Source organism: Canis lupus, chromosome 10 (genome assembly GCF_048164855.1).
Source record: "Canis lupus baileyi chromosome 10, mCanLup2.hap1, whole genome shotgun sequence".
NCBI lineage: Eukaryota > Metazoa > Chordata > Mammalia > Carnivora > Canidae > Canis > Canis lupus.
Window position 1 is genome coordinate 10,713,430 of NC_132847.1, and position 17,408 is coordinate 10,730,837.

Below are 17,408 nucleotides of genomic sequence, written 5' to 3' on the forward strand. Positions count from 1 at the left end.
TAAATTTTTTTTTAATTGTGTCTTCTGAAAAGGAAAGGGTATTAAAAAGTAAGCCAACTCCCAATGCTGGTAATAGAAGTAAACAAACATGAACGTTCAGATAAAATTAAGATAATTTGAAGAAAGCAAAAACACTAAACTTGAAAAGGTATCTGCACCCCCATGTTCACCACAGCATTATTTACAATAACCAGGATACGGAAACAGTCTAAATGTCCATGGACAGATGAATGCATAAAGGAAATGTGATGTGTGTGTGCCTATGTGTATACACACATATGTACATATACAGACACACACATAGTAGACATTATTCAACCATTAAAAAAGGGAAATCTTATCATTTGCAACATGGATGGACCTTGAGAGTATTACGCAAAGTGAAATAAGTCAGGCAGAGAAAGACAAACACCATATAACCTCACTTATAGGTGGAATCTAAAAAAATAATAATAATTTTAAAAATGAGCTCCTAGATACAGAGAAAAGATTGGTAGTTGCCAGAGGTGGAGGGAAGCAAAATAGGTGAAGTGGGTAACAAGATACAAACTTTTAGTAAGTCAGTCATGGGGATATAATATACAGCATGGTAAATATGGCTAATAATACCACACTGTACATTGAAAGTTGCTAAGAGAAAAGATCTTAAAAGTTCTCATTACAAGAAAGACAACTATGTTGACAGATGTTAATTGGACTTAGATTATTTTACAATAAATACAAATATCAAAGCATTATGTTATATACAGTTGAAACTAATATAATGTTATATATCAATTATATCTCAATTTAAAAATTAAGAGGATAATAATGAATTTGAACTACACAATTAGAAATGTAACATAATCCGGTCCGCAACAGGTCTATGTAGACACACGAAATAGTTTTCATGAAGATATTTTAGTCTGTGAGTGCTCCCAACAGTGCTCTGTTTATCAAGTAAGAAATTCAGCTTTAGTGGAAGTTTTATAGGCAGTAAAGCAAGGAAATGCAAATTAACTCACTGAAAATAAGTTTATGAAGAAAGGTGGGAGCCTCCACAAACATTTCCATATTCACCTTGGATTTATTCCTAGCCAATGTCAAGAGTGTCCTGTGTAAAATTCCTCTGTGGGAAGATATTCACTGCCAAATGGTCTGGATATATTAGAAATCTAGATTAAAAAGAGGCCAACTTAATGGGTTTGTATTACAATTCCTTCATTCCATGGTTAAGTACAGTTTACATATGATTATTCTCTTATTTGGGGGGAAAAAAAGCTATGTATTTTTTCTGTAAAGGAAGCAATACCTTGGATTTTACCAATAAAAATAATCAATACCTTTGATTTTTTTCTTTCTACCATTTTTTCTTCTGTATTTGTAGCAAAATATTTATACTACTACAAAAACTGAATAGATCAGCTAAACTAAGAGTAACAGCTAAGACAAATTTATGCAAAAAAGCAGGTGGATAAGTATATGTGTATTGATGGGATAAAGAAAACTGATAAATCACATTTAAAAATAAAAGTTAATTAACTTATACATTATTTATAGATTTGGGAAACTTAGAGAAGAACTGAATTTTCATTTTATGTTTTCCATTTTTGTTTTTCCCTTGGTGAGCAAGACCATAAGGGAGAATTATTAAAATATTGCTATCCAGCACTGATTGTGAAGGAATCAAGAAATGAACAAACATGTTTTTATAATTAAACAACTGATGTACAGTGGTGTCTGGTTATCTATGGGTTTTTGGTCTGCCCATCCCTGCTTTTAAATAGTCCTGAAAACAACACCTCATGTCCTTGGAGAAATTTCCAGATTCACGCAGTCTTGCTGTCAATAGTGATACCACCATCTACCCCAATCCCAAAAATAGGACCATCCAGGAATCTGCCTTGGGAAGGAGAAATCATCTTTCTGTTAAGACAAATGAAGCCAAGAAGAGACTAATCAGCTGCTTCCTACAGATTACTTCCAGTAGCAGGAAGGAAGTAAAAAATTAAACCCAACACATAGGGAAGCAAACCTCAAAACCAGAGAGCTGCTTGAGAACCAGATCCAGGCAAGCCTGAAGCCACTCCTACTGGTTCTCAGTTTCCCAGTGACATGACAGGTGTACTTTCTTTTTTGTTGGAGTTAGAGTTGGAGCTCTGTCATTAATTATCCATAAGCAATGCACGCTACTTATAACTTAATTGCATTCACTTATTAAAGTGTGGCCCCTTGGAAAGTTTATTATGTAATAAAACAAAATTCTTTCCGGGAAAGCCAGGGAACAGTTACTGATTAAATAAAAATCATTACATATGAATGGGAAATTTTTTAAGAATGGAAGAATATATTAAAAATAAGCAAATCTTTTTAGTGTTAGAGAATGTAGTTCTATATTTTACTATAAAATCACTACAATTATCAATATTATTTTGTGAATGTCTAGAGATACATGTAGTTACATTTAAAAATCAATCCCTTGGGATCCCTGGGTGGCTCAGCGGTTTAGCACCTGTCTTTGGCCCAGAGCGCGATCCTGGGGCCCCAGGATCCAGTCCCACGTCGGGATCCCGGCATGGAGCCTGTCTCTCCCTCTGCCTGTGTCTTTGCCTCTCTCTCTCTCCCTATGTCTATCATAAATAAATAAAATATTTTTTTAAAAAATCAATCCCTTCTTCACCTCAACTTACCTATCTGTGTAGATGTATGTTATATATATGTGTGTGTGTATATATATGTATATAAAAAATTTTTTTAAGAAAGAGTAAATGTACAGATTTCATTGGTTTTTACAACTTCTAGAAACATTTTGTCTAACCAACAACCCACACTCATATATTTGGGCTAAGTATTATTTAGGGCAAAAAAAAATATTTAGGAATAATATTTGGGAAAAGACATTCTTGCTAGAGCTCTTGCTAGAGATGGCAACATTTCAATTTCAAAAAGTAAATTTCGATACCTATTCCTTAACTCTCAAAAAGTTCAGAATAGCATAAAATACACACATAGACTGATAATGAGTAATGTCAAAACTTTAGGGCATTTAAGGGACCTTTGTTATTCTTGAAACTTCGGGAAATTTGATGCTCTTTCAACATAAAGGTTGACAATTTAGTATCATATTGTTATATAATAGGATATTTTATAATACACTTATAAATACATTTATTTTCTATTTTGTGACTTTATTTTCACATGTATGGCCCATTTTTTTTTTCAGGTTTTTTTCACCTTCACCTGATTTCTAAGAATTCCAAGCTTATGAAGCCTTTATCTGATTCACAGATTTCTAGAAAGCCATTTGCCTTTCACTTTAGCTTATGGTGAGATTTCCCCTCATGTAGTCAAATCTAATATTTCTTTTAAGCACTTTATTTTATCTGATGGTTGTAATATATGCATTTCAAGGTTAAACAAATATCCACCTATATTTGCTTCTGGTTTGGAAAAACAAGAAAAGGAAAAAGTGATAAAAATATATGGCCCAGTAGAACTGGGAAAATTATTTAATTTACCTATGTCCTTATCTGCTAAATTATATATTTTATTTTATTTTTTTTTAAAGATTTTATTTATTTATTCATGAGAGACACAGAGAGAGAGAGAGGGAGGCAGAGACACAGGCAGAGGGAGAAGCAGGCTCCATGCAGGGAGCCCGACGTGGGACTCGATCCCGGGTCTCCAGGATCACACCCTGGGCTGAAGGCGGCGCTAAACCGCTGAGCCACCTGGGTTGCCCTTATATATTTTAAAATATCTTTTAATCTTTTTAACCTGACTTTGTAACTCATTTCTATGGTACTTGTGTAGTTACCACAAAATGAAAGATGCAGACAACACAAGCATGCAGAAAAAGAAAAAAAATTCAAATATCTGCAGTAAACCATTTTACAGATATAAGACTTCCATTAAAATTCCTTTGTATGTTGGGTGATATCTAATTGTAATGTGAACATAAATTTTGCCTAAAGTGTGTGGCAACCTAACAGTCTGCCTGCCTTTTCAGAGTTGGTTCTTGTGGAAGCTATCCTAGGTAAATAGCCTCAATGGCATTTCCCTTTCAGAAGCAGTATGTCACTCTGGCTTTGGCTCTAAACTAGGTGGGTTAAAGTGGCAGCTCTGCTCTGAAATAGCTGTGTGCTCTAAAGCAAACTATTGAACATGTCTTGTGTCTATGTTCCTCCCTGTGTTACCTAAAACAGTAACGATACTTTGGGGAACACTTAAGTAAGCAAGTTAATACAAGTAAACCACTTGGAATCGGGACTGGCCCATTGAAAGCATTCAGCATGTTGGCTGTTTTTTACATCTCTTTTACATATGAGTCTCATCTAAAAGCCGTATCTGCATTATCAAAGGGAATGAGAACTATAAAGAATTTGAGATGAGAATCTCAGAACCAAAGGTTCACTGTTATTTGTCACTAAGTACAAGTCTTGTTATGTTCACAACAAAACAGATAAACATATAACACAAAAGCTACTAGAAATGCAGAGCTAACTTCATTTAAAAGACAAAAACAGAAGCTTTTCAAATACCTTTTTCAGTATCAAACACCTCATATATGACAAAAATAAGAGTAAAAAGAAAAATCTGAGAATGTGAATTGTTATAGTCACAGAACAGATACAAAAATTTGCCATGTAATTACACAGAAATCATAAGCAAATTCAAAATTCTGCAGGCAATGTTCTTTTATCAAAATTCAACAAAATAAGAAATAAAAATAAAACAGGGACAAAAATGTTATAACACCTAAGAATTAAGAAGTCATTGATAATCCATGGTTAGTAAGAAATCAAAACAAATTACAATTATACCAATGCTATAGATATAAAAATGTCAACCCAACCCTTTAAGATACAGTAAAAGTCACACTAAGAAGAAATATCACAGCCTTCTCTCTCTATTATTAAAGAAGGAACTCACTACTCTTAGTAAAGGGAAGGAATACACAGTAAAATCTTATAAAAACAGGAAAAATTAACTGAAAAAGGTGAAAGCAAGTGATCAAGATAAAACAACAGATTAAGGAAATAAGAATAAAGTATAATAGCCATTAAAACAATCTAAAGGCTAATACTTTCAAAACATATTTAAAATTGAGAAACATCTTTTGAGTATGTTCAGAGAGAAAAAAGTGCATGTGTCTGTGTCTGTGAGTGATTAGAAAGAAGAAAGGACATAATTCAGAATAAATTAAGTATTTAAGAATATATATATATTCAGGTGTATGGCAATCAATTTGTTAACTCAGGTGAAAGGAATAATTACCCAAAACAGATAAAAGTTATTAAAAAACTGAACCAAATAGGAGAAAACTTAAGAGTTTGAAAGAAGGGTTTAAAAGTTATCATTTTATAAAGACCAGGAGCAGGTGGTTTCACCAATGAGTTCATTCTAATTTTTAAGAAGCAAGGAATTCCAATATTGTTTGAACTATTCCAGGTCATAGAAAAATATTAAAATCTCTCCACTGATTTGGTGAACTTAAGATTATCTTAGTACCCAAACCTGATAATATAATAAAAGTACAAAAAACATATAAATTATAATTCAACAGAATCAAATAAAAGTTTCAGCAATATATCAAAAGGATAATGTAAAATGATCAAGTGGAATTCACTCCAAGAACACAAGAATGGCTCACTATAGGAAGTGTATCATCATCAACAAATTGAGGGATAATCTAATTATAATAACAAATGACAAAAAAGTATTTCATAAAAATTCAGTCATTCCTAGTAAGAACAAGGTAATTTAGTTACCAGATGAAAGTATTTAAACATAACACTTAACAAAACATTAATACACATAGAAATAATTAATCCTTAAATTTCACTGATTAAATGTTTGAGATACTCTTAATATAGCAAATGCCCAAATTACGGTGAAGTTTGGTGGTAGGAATTGAGAAAGGTAAATAGGTTTCAAATTTTCTACATCTACATACCAAACACACAAGCAAGCATATACATATCTATGTACAAGCATTCACACACATAAATAGCATCTAATTCATATATAGAAATGTGTATCCCCCCACAGAAAACATATACAATGTACATAATTACATATTTGTATATATTCTATGTTAAAATACTAGCTTACCTGTTTGGGGAGTCGGAACAAAGAATTCTTATAGAAAATGTCCTTAGCCTGGCTCCATGTACCATCAATGATGATGATTGTGGAAGGATAAGTAGGAGAATCTAATATAAATTCTTCCAAATTAGCAGCTTCAGCCCCTGGATATAATATTAATGTATCAGACTTCCGACAAACATTTGAAAGTTCAGGATCTCTAAAAATTTAAAAAGAATATTTTTAATGGCTTGGGAGGGAAAAAAAAGTTTAATTATTCTTATTGTACTTCTTTCAAAAACACATGTCAAAGTATTTGGTACTGGAGATATAATAATGAATGAGACAGCCTCTGTCTGCAAGCAATAAAATAACCCTAAAGGGAAAAGTTAAAGAGTCAATTAAAGACAATAAATGGCATCTTCTTCAAACTGATAAATAACATCTACAAAAATGTACAGTCAATATCATATTTTACAGTGTCCCTTGAGATTGAGATCAAAGTAAAAATGTTGGCTTTCACCACTCCTAATACACATTGTACTAAAGTTCCCAGTTATTGCAATTAAGCAAGAAAAAGAAATAAAAGGCATAAAGATCAGAAATAACCTTATTTGCAAATAATACTCCCACAGAAAGTTCTAGAGAACATACAAAACAATTTCAATAAGTACCAAATGAATTTAGAAAGTCACTGGATGTAGAGTTGATACACCAAACCCAAATTTTTGTATATACTAGAGGCAAAAAATTGAAGGTAATTATTTTTAAATTCCATTTACAAAGGACACCAAAAGCAGTAGATCTCTTAACCATTCCTCCATGGTTACAACAGGTACTCTAACAAAAGCTTAAGTTAATATCATTCGATTGCCAGATTACCATCTAAATAACAATCTTAATTGGCTTTAGTTCAAAAATCCATCAGTGAATAATAATTTACTGAGTAAGGACTATATTAGGCTCCAGAGGAAAAAAACCAAATTACTTAATATAATAGATTCAAAATGGGATGAGCTATTTGAAAAAGCATCAAGTTTCTCATCCACAAACACATTTGTGGAAGGGTTAGATAACCAAATGTCAGGGATGACCCAGATAGTTTCTATTTCTACCAGTATAGATACTCACCACTTTTGCAATAAAATAACCTGGATCCAAGCTGGCAGCTGATCAAATTCAGATATATCTATATACACCTATGAATTATAAAGAGACTACCATTCATTATAAAGAGCCTCTATATGAAAGAAATGTCACAATGTAAATGATGTGAATGCTCCCCATGTGAAGGGATCTGGATTTCATATGCATTCCCAACAAAATAGGAAAATTCACAATAGCAGCACCAACCTCAGAGCAAGTCTCATCTCTGAGGCCAAAGTAAAAGAAAATTTTATATGAGAAAATTGCCCCTAAAAAATAGTTTCAGAGAAAGGAAAAAATGATTTTATAAAGTTCTAACATGATGTTATTTTCATAATTTGAAACTAAATAATAAAAGAACCTAAAATAATAAAGGAAGAGAAAATTTTGGCCAATTCCTGGGCTTGGAGCTAGTACTAGCCTTACTTAGCATGTTCATAATTGGACTGAAAAAGAAATCTCCATATTTTCAAAAGAAATTAAATTTTGCATATAAAAATATACTTAACTGCAGATAGGATCAAAATAATTAGTGAAGGCTTTGTGAATGGGCATGAAAGCAAAAAAAATATGCTTCAAAGATAAGAAAAGACTTGTAGAAAAATGCAAATATGCACACAGTATATATTTATGATATTGGGTTACATAATAGAGTATGAAATAAGATCCAAGAATATTATAGAACTGTCACTGAAATTATCAACTAATAGACTGCTGCCTATAAAAATACTTGGCCTCATTAAAAAGAATATTTTAAATATGACAGGAGAAGGCATTCTATCATTTAAAAGAAAATGTGGTGTGCCTATAACAAGAATACTCAATATAGTCCTAGTCACTATGCCTCAGGAAAGCCTTAATGAGCTAGAATTGGATAAATATGTGTACATTTATATAAATGTGTATCACATATAATTGTTAATCTAGAAAAAAGAAAAACACAACTAAATCTAAGTACTCTACCATCTTAAAGACAGTTTTAACAAAAATAAACAGTAAATATACACCCTTTAGGCTCAACAGATATTATTATGGAATTCAGATAATCCCTCTGTTTATTACATTTTGGTCTATGTTTTCTGAGGGTGTTTTTGTTCATATTTTGATTTGTCTTGTATTATTCTGAAGGAGAAAGCAAAACTTCACTTTTTTTTCACCTCCTCCAATGTACCATGCTCTTGGTCTGATGGATAAGGTGAAGGGAACCATTTTTTAAAGATCTGTTTAAGTAAGACTTATTCTGAATTGCCCTACCAGATAATTTACCTTTCTTCACTGAAGCGACGACCAGTCTTGACTTTACACTTGTCCTGGGGGAGGCATGCTGCTAATAGGGGAACTGTCCGCAACACTTTGCTTTCCTTTAAAAAAAATAATTAAAACATAGATTTTCACTTAGACAAACACACTTTTAAAACATTCATGATGAATATCTGATACACTACATGATATAAAACTTTCACATGACTTTTATTACAGACCACAGTTTAATAATAAGAGCTATAGTTTCTCTGATTCATCAGTATTAAATACTACTGCTTATTTTTATTCTACTTGTGTTTAGAGGTTTACTGATGGAATAAGAAGATAAATTAACCTAAATAATGGTTAAGATTATGAAAAATGAGGGGCATCTGGGTGACTCAGTCGGTTAAACATCTTCCTTTGGCTCAGGTCATGATCCTGGAGTCTCGGGAGTCCCAGGATTAAGCCCCAAGTGGGGCTCCTCTCTTCTCCCCCCTCCCTCTGCTTCTCCCTCTACTCCTCCCTCTCCTCATGCTTTCTCTCTCTCTCTCTCTCTCTCTCCCTCTCTCATTCTCTCTCTTAAAATCTTTGTTAAAAGTATGAAAAATGACATTTTTATTTAACTAAAATGAATAATTCATTCTGGGAAATTTTATTTCAGTAGTAATTACATTTTGTACTATGTCAACTTGAAGATAACTGCCTAAATCTTTGTGTCCAGAAAAGAAATAAGTGCTGAAAAAAACAAAATCATGGGACATATCAAAGTGACACAGAACTTCCTAATGACCAAAATGGAATAATTTGAGTAACAAAGGAAGTAGCAAAGTGTATGGATCATGATCCAAAAATATAAAATAAATAAATAGGAGAGAAGAGACAAATCTTCCTTATAGAAGAATTCCAAGTAATAAACATAAGTACTCCCTACTCCAAAAGTTGGAGCTTAATCTCTCCTACTCACCTGAATGTTGGCTAGATTTATGGCCCACTTCCAACAATAAAGAGTATGGAAAGGGGGAAAATATAACAACTTTAGAACAGAGAAATCTAGTAACCATTCCTGTAAACTCCATTAAACTATCAGTGTTTTTTTTTCCCAACATCCTAGCTTACAACACTGAAAACCACCTTTCTTGTCACAAGAATTGTATCCTTTATCCTGGTATACCCAGCTGATTTGCTATTTTGCCTGAGCCTCCCTCTTGGTTATTTTGGTCTATAATGATCAGTCACTGTCTGGCTCTTCTCCACTGGCCCAATTGGGTATGTTAAGCCTGATCAAGTAAGTGACAGACCCCCTCTCTAGCCAGTTCACCTACAGATAGACCCATTACCTTTATCAATTTATATAACACTGCTTTACATACATTCTCACAGTAAACAATTTGACTATTATAGCACATTAATATGTATAACATATTAATGCACAAGAGTAATGTTATATGTGAATTTACTAAAGTAACTAAAAATAAGTTTATAATTACATTACTTATCTTTGTAACAGAAACAAAAAGTATGTTAGTAACAGTATTCAACACACACACACACACACACACTACACACACACACACACTCACCCTTCAGGAACATCTTTGTGCTAACCACTTTTGTCCTAGGTCTCTGACATGTTGATTAAAATAATAAAAAAGGGTAAATCTAGAGATACTGATAGTAAATTCATCTACCCTTAAGTTGGATAACAAAACAGGAGGGTCAGAATTTGCAGGGATTTACAACTAAAAAGAACATGTAGCAGCTGGAGCTGTGACGAGCCTGAAACCAATTTAGAGCAGCAACTATGACAAATGGGATGAGGAGAGGTGAGGAGAGAGGCTTAGGACATTCTCTAGTATGTCCTACTGTTTTCTTTCCTCCTTACTCTCTCTATAAGACTATGACACATACTATTTAAACTACTCTCCAAACTTTTTTTTAAAGATTTTATTTATTTATTTGACAGATAAAGGAGAGAGAACACAGCACAGCACGGAGAGGGAGAAGCAGTTGTGGGACTTGATTCTAGGACCCTGGGATCATGACCTTAGCCGAAGGCAGATGCTTAACCAAGTGAACCACCCATGAGCCCTACTCTCCAAACTTCTAACAACATATGTATGTATGTCAAATTAAATAGTGCAGTGCCAAAAGATTTATAATATTCCCAGATACACTTCCCACCACCACTTCCCAGAGGCAATCACTTCAACTCTTTTGGCTATTTCTTCTAGTAGTTATCGCCATATTTCTATAAAATATGAGTGTCTTACTATTTCTTGATTTATCAATTTTAAATATTCTTTACAAACTACCATTTATCATCATCACAGCTGACTCTAATGTGCATAATTCTAAGTGCATTATAGATAAATGGATAGAAAGATAAACTGATTCATTTACCACCCACAATACACCAGTAAAGAAGTGTATCTTTTATCATGTCCATTTTACTAATGATGAAACTAAAGCACAAAGAGTTTAATTAACTTGCCCAGAGTTACAGTTTACAGAGCTATTAAGGCTTTACATTCAAACAATCTGGCTCCTGAGCCTTTACTCTTAACTAATGTACTTACTGTATAACCACAGCCTCTTATAATAAATGAGGATTCATCTTTCTTCTATTACTCCTTACCATCACATCTTCTAATATTTTTAGTTAAATCAATAAGCAGCACTTACATCACTATGGCTACAAAGACATTGTTCATAAGCAAAGGCAACATAGTTTCACAAAACATTTCTTCCTTATAGATAATTTTGTTACTTTTGAGATAACAGTTTTATTTTATCCTTAAGCGCTTTTCTACATACATAATTAGTGTTTTCATTTTTCTGTTGGCAAACACCCACTGATGGAATTATTGGTCATATGGTATTTCTATTTTTAATTTTTTGAGGAACCTCCATATTTTTCATAGTGGTTATACTAATTCACATTACCACCAAAAGTACACAATGGTTTCTTTTTTTCCACATCTTCGCCAATACTTGTTATTTCTTGTCTTCTTGATACTAGTCTTTCTAACAGGAGTGAGGTGATATCTCATTGTGGCTTTGATTTGCATTTTACTAATAAATGTTGTTGAGTGTCTTTTTGTGTCTGTTGGCCATCTGTATGTCTTCTTTCAGGTACAATGATTATTCTCAACTAGATTATTGTTTTTTGATGTTGACATGTATAAGTTCTTTGTATACTTTGCATATTAACCCCTTATCAGATTTATCATTTGCAAATACCTTCTTCTATTCAGCAGATTGCATTTTCCTTTTGCTGATGGTTTCCTTCACTGTACAGACACCTTTAATTTTAGTGTAGTACTAACACTATTTATTTTTTTAAAACTTTTATTTATTTTTTTACAGATTTTATTTATTTATTCATGAGAGACACAGAGAGAGAGAAAGAGAGAGAGGCAGAGACACAGGCAGAGAGAGAAGCAGGCTCCATGCAGGGAGCCTGACGTGGGACTCGATCCCAGGACTCTGGGATCATGCCCTGGGCTGAAGGCAGACGCTGAACCACTGAGCCACCCAGGCTTCCCACTAACACTATTTATTACACTATTTTTTTGCTTTTGTTTCCCTTGCTTGAGGAGACATATTTATAAAAATGTTTGCTAAGGCCAATGTCCAAGACTTAACTGCCTATGTTTCTTTTAGAAGCTTCATGGTTTAAGGTCTTACATTTAGGACTTCAATCCATTTTGGGTTTATTTCTGTGTATAAGAAAGTGGTCACTGTTTTTCAGGCAGCTGTCCAGTTTTCCCAATACCATTTATAGAAAAGACCATCTTTTCCCCATTGTATATTCTTGCCTCCTTTGTTTGTAAATTAGTTAACCATAAAGCGTGTTTCCTTCTGGGCTCTCTATCCTGTTCTATTGATCTATGTGTCTATTTCTGAGCCAGTACCATAACACTGTTTTGATTACTACAGCTTTGTAGTATATTGTGAAATGTGGGATTGTGATACTTCCAGTTTTTCTCTTCTTTCTCAAGAATGTTTTAGCTATTTTTGTGGTGATATACAAATGTTTAGGATTATTTGCTCTGGTCCTGTGAAAAAATGATAATGATATTTTAAAAGGTATTGTACTGAATTGGTAGAATTCTTTGAGCAATATAAATATTATAATAAGATTAATTATTCCAATCCATGAGCATGGTATATCTTCCCACTTGTTTATGTCATCTTCAATTTCTTTCATCAATGTCTTATAGTTTTCACACTATAGGTCTTCCACTTCCTTTGTTTTTGTTTTTGTTTTTGTTTTGTTTTTGTTTTAAAAGATTTATTTATTTTATTGGAGAGAGCACACGACAGAGGTAGTGAGAGAGAGCATGAGCAGAGAGGAGAGGAAGAGGCAGGTTCCCTGCTGAGCAGGGGTCCCATGCGGGGCTCAATCCCAGCACCCTGAGATCACAACCAGAGCCAAAGGCAGATGCTTAATTGACTGAGCCACTCAGGCGCCCCATCACCTCCTTTGTTAAATTTGTTGCTAAGTATTTCATTCTTTTTGGCATAACTATAACTGTGATTTTTTTTATTTATCTTTTGGCTACTTCATTGTTAGAATGAAACACAACAGATTTCTGTATATTAATTTTGTATCATGCAACTCTACTGAATTCAATTATTAGTTCTTAAAGTTTTTGGTGGTGTCTTTAGGGTTTTCTGTAGTACCCTGTCATTTCAAATAGTGACAGTTTTACTTCCTTCTTACCAATGTAGAGGCCTTTGAAAACAAAATTACCATAAATCAATGAAACCACCTACATTTTAAATGCAATATTATGTCTGGAAATAATGAAATATACAAAATAGTGAGATAATGAACAGACACCATACTATACACACTGCAAAAGGAAAAAAGCATTCACCATCAAAAGTCAAGTTTTATCCAAAACTGTTATGGCCAGTAAACTATCATTTTTAAAAAATCTGAGCTGCAGAGTGTTGCAAATTTAAATGCAGAAAAAAAAAAAAAAAGCTAGTGACCAAATTATTCAAATCCTAACAAAAGCATGTTGTTAACACTAAAAAACTTAAAAATTAAAAAATTAAAAGGCTACCCAACAAATGGAATATTTAACAATTTACAATACAAAAATAAGTGTTTTCATTATTGGAAAGGGAAAAGACAGACTGATATCTTTTAAGTCTTTGTTAAAGATTTCTTCAGAAATTTAAAAGAAAAATTATTCCTTCTTCAGAAGTCTGATTCAGTAGATTATGTCCTGAGTTCCCAAACGCTAAAAGAATTTTAACTTCAGTTAATCAAAACCCACTTCGTATCATGCATCAACTAGTTTTACAGTGACTATCATTTATGGTTATCAATGAAATCTTTCCCTCCCTCCCTTCATTATTGCAGTTAATTACGAATTACAAACACACATACACACCAGCACATGCATAATTCTCACCTATACAGGAAAGTACTAATTTAAAAGTCTTTATAAGCAAAATATATAATTTATACATATTTGCTCTATTCACTTAAATAAAACTATACATTCATTTTGTAATGCTAAAAATATTGACAGTTACTTCTACTTTAACAAGAAATATCAAGAAATATAAGCTATGATCAAAATTTAAAAGCAATGATTTTCTTAGTTCTTCACTCACAAAAATCTCATCTTCACACAAAATTGTTGGCATTCTAAATTTCTCCACTATTCAATTATTGTTTGTATGAATTACAGTTTTATGAAATAACAATTTTTATCTGTCTCTAAAGCGTTAAGACACTATACTATAACATATAAAAGAAATTTCTTCCCAAAGACAAAGCATTTATCATCAATTTATTTTCAGAAATGTTAAAGAGCTAGAAGGTATGCATATGCTCATCAAGGTGTTTCCTCTTATATACTGATATTCTATTTGAAGTTATGTATTTTACAAAATTTACTCACCTCCGCCGGATGCTGAATTATGTACAAATGAGTAGAGATGTGCAGAGGATGCAATGGTAGAAATGGACACAAACATACTTTCTGAGGCCGGCTAAAGGGCAGAAAGAAAAAGAAATCCTGTAAATGTTCAAAGTACAATGATATAACAATAACCTAAAACTTGAACATAATGCCTCTTCTTTATGTAAAGAGATTTGCTAAAGTCTTTTAAAATGAAACACCAAGAATTAATTTAATCAATTAGACTTTAGAAATGAGAGTTTGGAAAAAGATTCAGCTAAATTCTGTACCATCTATATAGATTAAAGTACCTCAAAAAATCTTAGTTATCACTAGTGAAGAATACTCATAAGCCACCACCATGGTCTTTTTATTCGTGAAGCTACACTTCTAACTGGCATTACAAATCAAGAATAGATCTTATGTCAAAGAGAAACCTGGCAACTCTTCTTAATCATCTGATATTGGAAGGAACAATATAATGATAAAATATAAGAATATGATTACCACCTAGAAAAGAGTTCTAATCAAATCTGCCATCAGTGAACACAAGGAGCTTATCAATGTAAGAAGAAACTGAAATAGGCCACCAGATTATATTTAGCTAGAATTATATCCACAGAATGTCTAATTCATTTATTTTCTCTTTTGTTATTGTTTATTTTGTTTTTATTTTACTTACTTCTTAGTGTTTTACTACTGTTTCAGTAACACATACAACTCATTACAAAATTCAAATAGAATAAAGTACATACGTCCATCTCGGTCCTCCAAACCAGAGGATTCTCTGCCTTAGAAGCAACCAATGACCAGTTTCTGTGTGTCCATACACATGAGGGCAGCCTAGGTGGCTCAGCGGTTTAGCGCCGCCTTCAGCCCAGGGCCTGATCCTGGAGATCCAGGATCAAGTCCCACGTCCATGCAGGGAGCATGGAGCATGCTTCTTCTGCCTGTATCTCTGCCTCTCTCTCTCTCTCTGTGTGTGTGTGTGTGTCTGTCATGAATAAATAAATAAAATCTTAAAAAAAATACACATGAATCTTCTACCATTAAATCCCATATTTGATATGAGTGTTTATAGTATGAAATTCATCAAGCAGCCAGATATCATGGGAGTAAATTTTCATGACAGATCACTATCACAGGCAGATGTTACATGACATTACAACAGTATACAAATGAATGTTATATTTAAGGGAATTCCCAACAGCATACTGTTACTACTACAAAACTGACTGCTATCAACACCTTCCTCAATTTAACCTATGTAGAGTTATAGCTTGAGGTAAGAAATGATTACATTAATAAGCCATAGAATGTGAGCAAATTGGTTCAATTGTATCTACCACCTCATTCTGTAAGAAACTGTCAAACCTATGCTCCTATTGAAGAAATTGTCTAGGTGATATCTTAGAAATAGAAATATATTGTACAACATGATCCCATCTCCCCTCTCCATCACTGAACCTAGAATAGATGGTTAACCCAAGGAAAACCAATATACTCCCTTTCCAGTGATGTCTGAAATGATTCACCATGATTACTCTGCCCTACCATGGATTAACTCTCAGGAATCTGAGCAGATTAATAGGGATGAAGAATATCTTTCAGTGGTCACAAGAAGAGTAAACACAAGTAAATATAGAGAGGAAAAGAGAGTGGTTGATGGAACTATGTATAGTGACAAAGACTATACTATGTATAGTGACATACTATACTATGTAAAGTGATAAAAGAGGGCTGCAATTAGAAAAAAAAGATTACACGGCACCTGGGTGGCTCAGTGGTTAAGCGTCTGCCTGTGGCTTAGGTCCTGATCCCAAGGTCCTGGGATCGAGTCCCACATCAGGCTCCCTGTGGGGAGCCTGCTCCCCCCTCTGCCACTCTCTGTGTCTCTCATGAAAAAATAAAGTGTTAAAAAAAAAAAGATTACTCATTGGGTATAAAGATGAAGAAGATAAAGTACATTCAAATTCTAAAATTTTAAGATTCTGATTTTTATATGAAATTCTATATGACTGAAGTGCACAATCAGATGTCAGTAGAATTCTTTTACAAAATATAATTTAATAACAGATGGAGCCAATTTAAAAATTCAGAATTAAAATGAGTATCACCAGGGTGCCTAGCTGACTCAGTCAGTAGAGCATGCAGCTCTTGATCTCAGAGTCATGAGTTGGAGCCCCATGCTGGGTGTAGAGATTACTTAAATAAATTTAAAAATATATATTTATTAAAAAATAGATGTCATCTTAGATGTCTGTAAGTTATATGACAAACTATGAAAGAAAGTGAAAAAACGTCAACTATCCTATAAAGGAAACATCCACATATCAGTGAAGTCAAAAGACTGCAAAATCCAGTCACGTAAATAAGCTGGGTAGACACTGCAGATTTCTGTGGGCAAAAAAACACTAGGTAAAATAAACTCTGAAAATAACATCTTTAGTTCATCACACATATAGTGGTTATAAAAGTCCTCAGTATGACACTGGAGATAGTGCAAGGAACTGCTCTGGATTTTGGTAGCTCTGGATTTCATATATGACCAAAACTTCTGTACATAAAAGAAAACAAAAATTCAGTTACCTGGATTGGGAACACATCTTTGAATTTTAGGAAGATTTGGAATTAAGTAGTATGTAAAGTTCCACTTCTATGATGACAGGGAAAGTGCTTCACAGACCCAAAGCCCAATGAAATAAGCAAAGCTGATAAAAACACTCACCTCATAGGGATACATGGACCACCTATGTTTATAGCAGCATCATTTACAATAGCCAAATTATGAGAGCAGCCCAAGTGTCGATGGATTGATGAATGGATAAAGAAGAGGTGGTATATATATATATATACACACACACACACACACACACAATGGAGTATTATTCAGCAGTAAAAAGAATGAAATCTCACCATTTGTAACAACATGGATGGAGTGAGAGCATATAATGCGCATCACAATAAGTCAGAGAAAGACAAATGACCATATGATTTCACTATTATGTGGAATTTAAGAAACAAAAC

General features: G+C 33.3%; 1 protein-coding gene across 1 annotated transcript in view; it reads right to left on the reverse strand.

The window, feature by feature from the left end:
- LOC140642017 (tRNA-uridine aminocarboxypropyltransferase 2-like) overlaps window positions 1-15,142 on the reverse strand; it is a 397,678-nt gene extending 382,536 nt beyond the window's left edge. Inside the window, exons 1-4 of the mRNA XM_072842623.1 lie at window positions 15,137-15,142; window positions 14,382-14,498; window positions 8,479-8,573; window positions 6,094-6,286 (exon numbers count right to left, since the gene is read on the reverse strand). Coding sequence (XP_072698724.1) covers window positions 6,094-6,286; window positions 8,479-8,573; window positions 14,382-14,498; window positions 15,137-15,142 — 411 coding nt within the window. The remainder of the gene's footprint in view (window positions 1-6,093; window positions 6,287-8,478; window positions 8,574-14,381; window positions 14,499-15,136) is intronic.
- Window positions 15,143-17,408: the final 2,266 nt, after the last annotated feature.